The sequence below is a fragment of the Rhinopithecus bieti genome, unplaced genomic scaffold (assembly GCF_001698545.2).
Source record: "Rhinopithecus bieti isolate Rb0 unplaced genomic scaffold, ASM169854v2 scaffold_43, whole genome shotgun sequence".
Lineage (NCBI taxonomy): Eukaryota > Metazoa > Chordata > Mammalia > Primates > Cercopithecidae > Rhinopithecus > Rhinopithecus bieti.
In genome coordinates, this window is record NW_016803060.1 from 481,973 (window position 1) to 492,789 (window position 10,817).

General features: G+C 39.6%; 1 protein-coding gene across 1 annotated transcript in view; it reads left to right on the forward strand.

Annotated features, from left to right (window-relative positions):
* The window catches only part of DCAF1 (DDB1 and CUL4 associated factor 1), a 117,158-nt gene that overhangs the window by 75,865 nt on the left and 30,476 nt on the right, over window positions 1–10,817 (forward strand). Inside the window, 4 exon segments of the mRNA XM_017888069.1 lie at window positions 1,771–1,950; window positions 2,532–2,741; window positions 4,414–4,583; window positions 10,029–10,153. Of these exon segments, the coding sequence (XP_017743558.1) occupies window positions 1,771–1,950; window positions 2,532–2,741; window positions 4,414–4,583; window positions 10,029–10,153 (685 nt within the window).

A 10,817-nucleotide genomic window follows, 5' to 3' on the forward strand; every position in this document is an offset into this window, starting at 1 on the left:
CCGNCCCTTTTTTTTTTTTTAATGATAGTTTCTCGCTCTGTTGTCCAGGCTGTAGGCTGTAGTGCAGTGGTGTGATCACAGCCTGCTGTAGCCTTGACCTCCCGGGCTCAAGCCATCCTCCCTCTTCAGCCTCCCAAGTAGCTGGGACCATAGATGTGCACCACCACACCCGGATAATTTTTCTACTTTTTTTTTTTTTTTCTACTTTTTGTAGAGATTGGGTTTCACCATGTTGCCCAGGCTGGTCCCGAACGCCTGGACTCAAGTACTCCTCCTACCGTGGCCTCCCAAAGTGCTGAGATTGCAGGCATGAGCTACCACACTCAGCTGATGCTTCTTTTATATTAACAAATAGTTTGTTATGGAGATAATAAACCATCCCAACTGTTATTAGGGCTGCAGAGAGGTTTTCTGTTTGGTTCTAGTGTTCTAGTTAAGACTCTTTCATATATAATAAATTTTTTTTTTTTTTTTTTTTTTTGAGATGGAGTCTTGCTCTGTTGCCCAGACTAGAGTGCAGTGACAGGATCTCAGCTCACTGCAACCTCTGTCCCTTTGGTTTAAGTGATTCTTCTGCCTCAGCCTCCTGAATAGCTGGGATCACAGGCACGTGCCACCATAGCTAATTTTTTTTTTTTTAGTAAGTGACAGGGTTTTACCATGTTGGCTAGGCTGGTCCTGAACTCCTGACCTCAAGTGATCCACCCACCTCAGCCTCCCAAAGTACTGGGATTACAGGCTTGAGCCACCATGCCTGGCCTTGTGATTTTTTTAAAAGTATAAATGGGTTATACATATGTATGTGGTTTTTCATTTTGTTTTGTTTTGTTTTGAGGCAGGGTCTGACTCTGTCGCCTGTGCTGGAGTCCAGTGGCATGATCTTGGCTCACTGCAGCCTCTGCCTCCTGGGTTCAAACCATCCTTGCAAGTAGCTGGGACAACAAGGGAACACCACCACACCTGGTTAATTTTTGCATGTTTTGTAGAGGCAGGGTTTTGCCATTTTGCCCAGGCTGTGGGTTGTACATTTGAAAAGTGATGGGCTCCTGGGATCCCCTAGGAAAGCAAAGCTCTTGTTAGTTCTATTCCTGGAACATTTTTCTAATATTCTTATTTGGGGGTGTGTCTTTTCTGGTAGAGTGAAATGGGTAATTTCTTCTTGAGCTATGACATTATCTTTGCTTATTAATAATATCAGTTTTAATTTGTTTTTCTTTTGGTGTTTATACAAGATAAGTAGTCTTTTGGGAGTAATAAACTAATCTGTGTGTGTACATACAAAATTACGGCTAAGATAGAAAAAAAAATATCAAGGAAACCTGGGGATGCTTTACAATTTCATTTTGTGACCCATAGTAGACATCAAAATGTGTGTGAATTAACCAGAGAATGAATACCAAACTCGTAGACTTAGGATCAGAAATCTGAGCCACTTTTATCACATTGGAGAAGTTCTTTACCTCTTCCTCTTCTTTTAAGTGAGAATCCTAATGCCTGTATAATGGAGCCCTTGTGAGCGGTAAATGATGTAAATATTTGTTGGAACTCAAAGTATAGGTTGTATTTAAATATTTATCTAAAATTAGGTCGTTTTCAGGTTTAGAATGGATTGTGTTCTAAAATTGCCTTTGTGTTATAACCTAAACTTTGTACTAAGAGGGAAGTGGTCATTGTATTCTGTAGATATCTATACTGGTGAATTTTTCATCCTGTTCAAGGGCTCCTTTGCCCACAATTTAAAAGCATTGTTTTATTTGTATTTTTTTGCAGGTTTGCATGCATCCCCACAATGTTCTGTCTGATGTGGTGAACTATACCCTGTGGTTAATGGAGTGTTCTCATGCTTCAGGATGCTGCCATGCTACCATGTTTTTTTCAATTTGCTTCTCATTTCGGGCCGTCTTGGAGCTCTTTGACCGCTATGATGGTCTTCGTCGTCTGGTGAACTTGGTGAGATTCTTTCAGTGCTTTTCTCACTAGGATTAAGGGTCCTGGTTGTCTTGGCTGCCCTTTAATAGCACACCGTTGAAGAAAGGAAGCTTTTGGTTAGAGGAGTTTTGCTGCCATTCTTTTTGTGAGGTTTTTTTTTTTTGTTTTTTTGTTTTTTTGTTTTTTCCTTCCTTCACAAATTTCTCTTTTTCTTTAGTAATTTGAGGACACTGTGCCATTGTAGACTTGCCTTGGATATAGTAATCTTATCACGGGGATTGGCAGTTGATGATCTTGATCTTTCTAAAAGCAATAGTTTTATGCCTGTATATTTTTTGCTGTGATTAAAAGCTTGTTCATTTTTCGGTATGGGTTTAATGTTTTGTTTTCATATAGCTACTGTTACCATGTTATATACATAGATATACATAAATATGCTTTGATATTTGTCAGTATTGTTAAGCATAAAAGTTTACTGATACATAAGCAGAATGTGTGTGGGAAATAAAAAAAGTTTACTAAAATATTTTCCCATTTTTTAATCTTTTTACCTAACTCTTGCCTTTTCCCCTCTTTTACCCCAATATTTTGTATCTTAATAGATCAGTACTTTGGAGATTCTAAATTTGGAAGATCAGGGTGCACTTCTGAGTGATGATGAAATATTTGCTAGCCGCCAAACTGGGAAACATACGTGCATGGCCTTGCGCAAATACTTTGAGGCTCACCTGGCCATTAAATTGGAACAAGTGAAGCAGTCACTTCAGAGGACTGAGGGTGGCATTCTTGTCCACCCGCAGCCCCCGTACAAGGTGAGAGGACCTTGCCTTGAAAGGGAAAGTTCTGTTAGCCCTCTCTGTAGCATCTCAGTCCTGAAACTCACATTCAGATCAGCGGACTCTGTGTTATGCCCATTGTTGGAGTATACTTCCCTGTTTGAAGGCAGAACCAATTGAAAAATGGATGTAATAGGTGAATTTCAGGGAATTATTTTGCTTCCTATTGTAAGTTGCTGGGATTCTAGAACTAAAAGATTAACTGAAGTGTGTATAAAAAAGCTTTCTTTTTTTCTTTTTGAGATAGTCTCCCTCTGTCGCCCAGGGTGGTGTGCAGTGATGTGACCACAGCTCATTGCAACATTAACCTCCCAGGCTCAGGTGATCCTCCCACCTCACCCTCCTGAGTAGTTGGGGGACTAGAGGCACATACCATCATACCCAGCTAATTTTAAAGTTTTGTGGAGATGGGGTCCAACTATGTTGTCCTGGCTGGTCTTGAACTCCTGGGCTCAAAGAGGCCTCCCACCTCGACCTCCCAAAGTGCTAGAATTATAGGTGTAAGCCACTGTACCTGGCAAAGAACTTTTTTGTATGAAAAGTACTAGATGATTTGCCTTCTGTGCAGAATTTCTTTTCTGAAAATGTGTTTATAACTCCACTTCTCATCATTGTGGAGTTTGATATGTTTTGGGATACAGATGAGTAGCTGCATGTTTTTTAAAAAATCACCAACTGATTTCTTGAGGCCAGTAGTTTGAGACCAGCCTGGGCAACAATAGTGAGACCCTGTCTTTACAAAATTTTAAAATTGGCTGGGCCCTGTGGTGTGCATCTGTAGTTCTAGCTACTTGGGGGCAGAGGTGGGAGGATCATTTGAACCCAGGAGTTCAAGACTGCAGTGAGCTATGATCATACCACTATACTCCGGTCTGGGCACAGACTGTCTCAAAAAAAAAAAAAAAAAGACATGGTGGTGCATGAGTAGCCTCAGCTACTCTGGAGGCTGAGGTGGAAGAATCAGAGTGAAACCCAGTCTCAAGAAAAAAAAGTCACAAATTGAAAAGAAATCAGTCACATGATGCTTCTTTCTCTTGAGCTATAACTTATATGCACAAAGGAAACTTGTTACCTTTTTGGACAAATCATATTGTGAGTCTAGTTATAAATAAGATAAAAGATTAAGCAATATATGGTCATGATTTCACATATGGGCTTTTGACTCAAGAATTGTGGAATTTGAAAGGTATTATTATTTACTTTTTAATTAAAACCTTGGCCAAGCATGGTGGCTCATGCCTGTAATTCCAGCACTTCAGGAGGCTGAGGTGGGAGGATCGCTTGAGTCTAGGAGTTCAGGGCTGCAGTGAGCTATGATCGTGCCACTGCACTCCAGCATGGGCAACAAAATGAGACCCTGTCTCTATGAAAGATAAAATAATTAGCTGGGTGTGGTGGCATGTGCCTATGGTTCTAGCTACTTGGGATGCTGAGACAGGAGGATAGCTTGAGCCTGGGAGATTGAGGCTACAGTGAGCCGTGATCAAGCCACTGCCCTCCAGCCTGGGTGGCAAAGTGAGACCCTGTCTTGAAATAAATAAGTAAATAAGATAAAATAAAATATCTTGGCCAGTGAGCTGCACTCAAGAAGGTAGTAGGCAGATGTGGAGTTATATATAATAATAATACTGTATATCTCTCCTTATAGGCATGCTCATATACTCATGAACAGATTGTGGAAATGATGGAATTTTTGATAGAATATGGCCCAGCACAGCTATATTGGGAACCAGCTGAAGTCTTCCTCAAACTTTCTTGTGTGCAACTCTTGTTGCAGCTGATTTCTATTGCCTGCAATTGGAAGACCTATTATGCAAGGTGGGACCAGAGCGAGATTTCAAATGAAGTTTGATGTATCTTTTTACTAAAGTTGATGTTGGTTTGCGCATGGTATATGCTTAACAAAATTTGTTGAATTGAATTTAAATTTTGGACTTGAAACTGAGAAATTAGGCATGAAAATATGATTTTTAATTTACAGCACACTTGTTCATATGTATGGTCTTGGTGATTGTAAATATTATATAATAGGCAAGGATCAGCGTCTGTACTGTCAGAGAAGGTACATGATTTACATGGCCACAGCTGCAGAGCTGGGGTTAAAGTCTTGTCTTGAGGCTAGAGTCCAGGATTCTTTAGTACTTAGACTTTAAGTGTCTTGCTAGTACTTGACAACCATATATAATGTTTATATTATGTTCATATAAAATTGTCCTTTTACTCTTGAAATTCAGCACACTGTTAGGATTTTCACAAAGTAGTTGAAGGCAGAGCAGGACAAGGCCCAGAAAAGGGTGGCTGATGTAATCAGGAAATTGGGTAGGTTCTATTTGAAGATGATATAAAAAGAAATAAAACTCTTTTGAAAAAGATGGGATCTTAAGAGAAGATAGTAAAAAAGTTTACAGAGTGCTTGACCTTCTTTTCCTATTTAATCACAGCCATAAAGATAAGAGGAGCTTATTTAGGGGAATATAGTATGTTAAGTCCCAGTGTTTAAATATAGTGAGGTACTCTTGGAGCAGGTGTAATTAAACTTTTTGGGTTCAGGATACCTTTACCATATTAATAATTACTGAGAACTCTAAAAGGCTTTTATTTTTGTGATATATTTATCAGTGTTTACTGTATTAGAAATTAAAACAAAAATGTAAAAATATTTATGCATTAAAAAAATGTGGGCCAGGCACAATGGCTCATGCTTGTACTCTCAGCACCTTGGAAAGATGAGGTGGGCAGATCACTTGAGGTCCAGAGTTTGAGACCAGCCTAGGCAACATGGTGAAACCCCATCTCTACTAAAAATAGAAAAATTATCCGGGCGTGGCATTACACACCTGTAATCCCAGCTACCTGGGAGGCTGAGGCAGGAGAATCGATTGAACCTGGGAGACAGAGGTTGCAGTGAGCTGAGATCATGCCATTGTACTACAGCCTAGGCAACAGAGCAAGTCTTCCTCTCAAAAAAAAAAAAAAAAAAGTGAACCCATTGCATGTTTGCATTATTCATGAAAAATTTCCAAAATAAAACCAGATAATTTTAGCAAGTTTGAAAAAATGTCTGGCCTAATATCTCATATCTGCTTCTGTATTCAGTTTTTGTGATATCACATAATCTCTGGAAGACTCTCTTACTATGCAATGAGAGAATGAGAGTGCAAAAGGAAAGTAACATCGTATTATTATGAAAATAACTTTGACTTCACAGGACCTTCTGAAAGGGTTGCAGACTTCTCGAGGTCTCCAGACTATACTTTGAGAAGTGCTGTTTTAGAATATTGGAAAAGTAGGTTATTATATTTATTTGGAGAATTGTTTAAAAAGTGATGACAGACCAGGCATGGTGGTTCATACCTGCAATCCCAGCACTTAGGGAGGCTGAGGCAGAGTTCAATGCTTGAGATCAGGAGTTGGAGACCAGCCTGGGTAATATGGTGAAACCCCGTCTCTATGAAAAATAAAAAAAAATTAGCATGGTGTGTTGCCGCATGCCAGTAGTCCCAGCTACTAGGGAGGCTGAGGTTGGGAGGATTGCTCGAGCCCAGGAGGTGAAGGGTGCAGTGAGCCAAGATTGTGCCACTGCACTGTAGCCTGGGCAACAGAGCGAGACTCTGTCTCCAAAAAAAAGATTATGACAGCTCACAAGATAACTAGAAAGGGTATAAATACATTTTTTAAACTGGTACATATGTATTTCTTTTTTTTTTGTTGGTTTTGGAGACAGAGTCTTGCTCTGTTGCCTAGGCTGGAGTGCAGTGGCACGATCTCAGCTCACTCCAACCTCCACCTCCCACGTTCAAGTGATTCTCATGCCTCTGAAGTAGCTGGGATTACAGGTGCACACCACCAAGCCCAGCTAATTTTTGTATTTTTTAGTAGAGATGGGGTTTTGCCATGTTGGCTAGCTGGTCTCCAACTCCTGGCCTTGAGTGATCTGCCTGCCTTAGCCTCTCACAGTGCTGGGATTATAGGCATGAAACGCTGTCCGGCCTGTATTTGGATTATTGAAAAAATAGTCCTTGATTTTACAAGTTTATTTTTAGAAATAAAATTAGTAAATGTTTTTGCTTTAGAATATGCGAATCTTTTAAAGAGAAAATTGCTTAGCATTCATTACATAATATTTGTAAGTACACATAATTGATATTATACTTTTTAATTAAATTCATCTTTTTTATGAATGTTTTCAAAACATAGAAAGGCACAGAGAATAGTATAACAACTGCTCCATCATTAACCAGGATTGGCATGTTGTTGTATTTGCTTTCCCCTCAGTTCTTTTTCTGCCTCCCCAGAGTCACCCATCTTCTGAATTTGAACCATATTCTCCCCACTCATGTTTTTATACTATATACATCTGTGCTGTGTTCATAAATAATAATATAGTACTGCTTTGCATGTTTTTAAATTGTATTTTCCTAAGTTCATCTTTTGCAGCTTGCTGTTTTTACACTTATATTCTTGAGATTTATATATGTTAATATTTATTTAAAACGCTGTATTTCTATACTGCAGTTTATTCTGCCATTGATGGCTAATTTAGTGTTTTTGTTTTTGTTTTTTTTTCCTATTAAATAAATGGTATCATGAACCTCCTTTTGGAGGCTCTCTTGAGGATATGATGTAGAGTATCTGGTTTTGTAGGGTATCTGTGTTCTTACCTTTGTTGGATATTGCCAAATTGCTTCTAAAAACGTTCATGCCATTGTCATTCCCCACCAGCAATATATAGGAGCTTTCATTTCTCTACTTTTTTTTCTTTTTTTTTCAAGACGGAGTCTTGCTCTGTCACCCAGGCTGGAGTGCAGTAGTGGTGTGATCTTGGCTCATTGCAACTTCCGCCTCCTGGGTTCGAACCATTCTCCTGCTTCAGCCTCCCGAGTAACTGGGACTGCAGGCGCCCACTACCACGCCCAGCTAATTTTTGTGTTTTTAGTAGAGATGGGGTTTCACCGTATTGGCCAGGCTGGTCTCAAACTCCTGACCTCGTGATCCACCCGCCCTGGCCTCCCAAAGTGTTGGGATTACAGGCGTGAGCCACCGCACCCAGCCAGTTTTTTTTTTAACTACAAAAGACATCCAACATTTCTCTACTTTCTTGCCAGTACTTGGTATTGTCTGATTTTTAATTTTATATCTTAACATTTTTTATTTTTGTATCATTAATGTTGTATTTTGAACCCTTTCCCTCATTCTTTAGAGTTCTTTGAAAATGATTGTCATTGACTGTAGTTTATGAGTGTACTGTAACACATATGTTGCTCTTGTCTATGTGAGTTTTCTCATTCTTTTGCTATTTTAATGTGGCTAATGAACATCTTAATACATAAATTCTTCTGATTATTTCTTTCTTTTTTTTTTTTTGAGACTGAGTCTCACTGTGTTGCCAAAGCTGGAGTGCAGCAGTGTGATCTTGGCTCACTGCAGCCTCTGCCTCCTGGGTTCAAGCAGTTCTCCGTGCCTCAGTCTCCCGAGTAGCTGGGATTACAGATGCCCACCACCACGCCTGGCTGGTTTTTGTATTTTTTAGTAGAGATGGGGTTTCAACATGTTGGCCAGGCTGGTCTTGAATTCCTGACCTCAGGTGATCTGCCTGCCTCAGCCTCCCACAGTGTTGGGATTACTGGCATGAACCACTGCACCCGGCCTGAATCTTTTTTCTTTTCTTTTTTTTTTTTGGAGACAGAGTCTCTCTCTGTGGCCCAGGCTGGAGTGCAGTGGCTCAATCTCAGCTCGTGGCAACTTCCGCCTCCTGGGTTTAAGCAATTCTCCTGCCTCAACCTCCCGTGTAGCTGGGACTACAGGTGCCCACCACCAAGCCTGGCTAATTTTTTTTTTTTTTTGTAGTTTAGTAGAGACAGGGTTTCACCATGTTGCCCATGCTAGTCTTGAACTCCTGAACTCAGGCAGTCTACCCGCCTCAGCCTCCCAAAGTGCTAGGATTACAGGCATGAGCCACCATGCCCGGCCCCGGCCCGATTGTTTCTTTAGGACAGATTGTTAGAGGTGAAATTTCTAGGACAGGGTTTATGAACATTTTAAGAATCTTGTTTCATATTTCCAGATTACTTTCTTTTTTTTTTTTTTTTTTTTTTTTCTTTTTTTTTTTTTCGAGACAGGCTCTCACTCTGTTGCCAAGGCTGGAGTGCAGTGGTGTAATCATGGCTCACCACAGCCTCAACTTCCTGGGCATAGGTGATCCTCCTACCTCAGCCTTCTGAGAAGCTGGGACTACAGGCAGGTGCCACCAACCACATCCGCTAATATCATTTATATATAGAATATTATATATAATTAGATATATATACTAATAATTATAATATATAATATATTCAATAATATAAAATATAATATAATATATATAATGATATATATATATAATATAATAATATAAATATAATATATATAATATAATATATATAATAATAGCTAATATATAATATATAATATATAAATAATTATATAATATATATAATATATTATATATACTAAATATATTGTTTGAGACAAGTCGCCTCTCCCCAGGCTGGAGTCCAGTGGTGCGATTTCGGCTCACTGCAAGCTCCGCCTCCCGGGTTCACGCCATTCTTCTGCTTCAGCCTCCCAGGTAGCTGGGACTAAAGGCACCCGCCACCATGCCCGGCTAATTTTTTGTATTTTTATTAGAGACATGGTTTCACTGTGTTAGGATGGTCTTGATCTCCTGACCTCGTGATCTGCCCACCTCGGCCTCCCAAAGTGCTGGGATTACAGGCGTGAGACACCGCGCCTGGCCTGTATTTTTTTTAATAGAAAAATATAAAACCATGTTGCCCAGTCTGGTCTCAAACTCCTGGGTTCAAGTGATCCTCCCATCTTGGCCTCCTAAAGTGTTGGGACTATAGGCATGAGCCACCGAGCCTGGCCTCCAGATAACTTTCCGGAAAGAGTGTGCTAATTTCTACTCTCACTAAAAGTTTGAGAGTGTGTGTCTCTATATATTTTCACTAGAATGAAAGGATTCAGGATTATTCTGTGTGTTTTTTTTTTATTGTAGAAGTTTGATAGGTAAAAATTCCACTGCTATATTTTTTGAAAGTAATGTCATTGTGACTATAAAATCCTCTCTTGTTGTGATAGCTTGAGATAGAGCCACACTGGTAGCGGTTCTGATTTATTGTCTCTCTGTGTGTGTGTGTCTGTTTGTGTTTCTCTATCTCTGTCTCTCTTGGTTCTTGTGGCTATATTCTAATTTCCCTTTGACTAATTCTTCTTCCTGTCCAGGAATGACACTGTGCGCTTTGCTTTGGATGTCCTGGCTATTCTAACTGTGGTCCCTAAAATCCAGCTCCAGTTGGCAGAATCGGTGGACGTGTTGGATGAGGCTGGATCTACAGTCTCTACTGTAGGTAGGTTGTACTTTTCCATTTTTGTTGTTTCTTGGTCTGGGTTTGTTTTTTCTTTGCCACTCTGGTCGTGGTTACCTACCTGACCTAATTTTGGATTTTAGAACAAAAGTAGTAGAGGGGGGCTCCTTGTCTGTGCTTTATAAGGAGTACCATTCAGCAGATCAGAAGGTAATTAAAAAAAAAAAAAAAAAAAAGAAAACAAAAATACAAACGTAGTACTAGATAATTTGATTTAAGGGGGTCATGCTAGTAAACTCAGGTTCTGGCATTTCTGCTATAATGGTACATTATAGCTTTCCTGAAAAGCTCACACTCTGAAGAGTCTTGCACTAAAAATAAAGTTAATGGGAAAAATAGGTTGAGGCAGATAGTAAAAAACTTAAGCATCACAGCTTTCCAGGAGTTAAAGGGAAAAAAAAAAACAAAGTAAGCAATTTTGTAACCTGAGTCAGTAATTGGCAGGTAGCTCAAAATGGGTAGAACCCATCATACATATATAAAAAAAGGAAAATACACTTTGATAAGATACATTATTAAGAGCAAGGGTGATCAGGGCACTGCTGGGGTGAGCATGGGAAGTTGTGTGACAGGACAAGATGCAGGAAAGGACTAAGACACAGGCACTTGTTTTAATTTTCTTAAAATAGAGTAGAAAGGGTTCAGC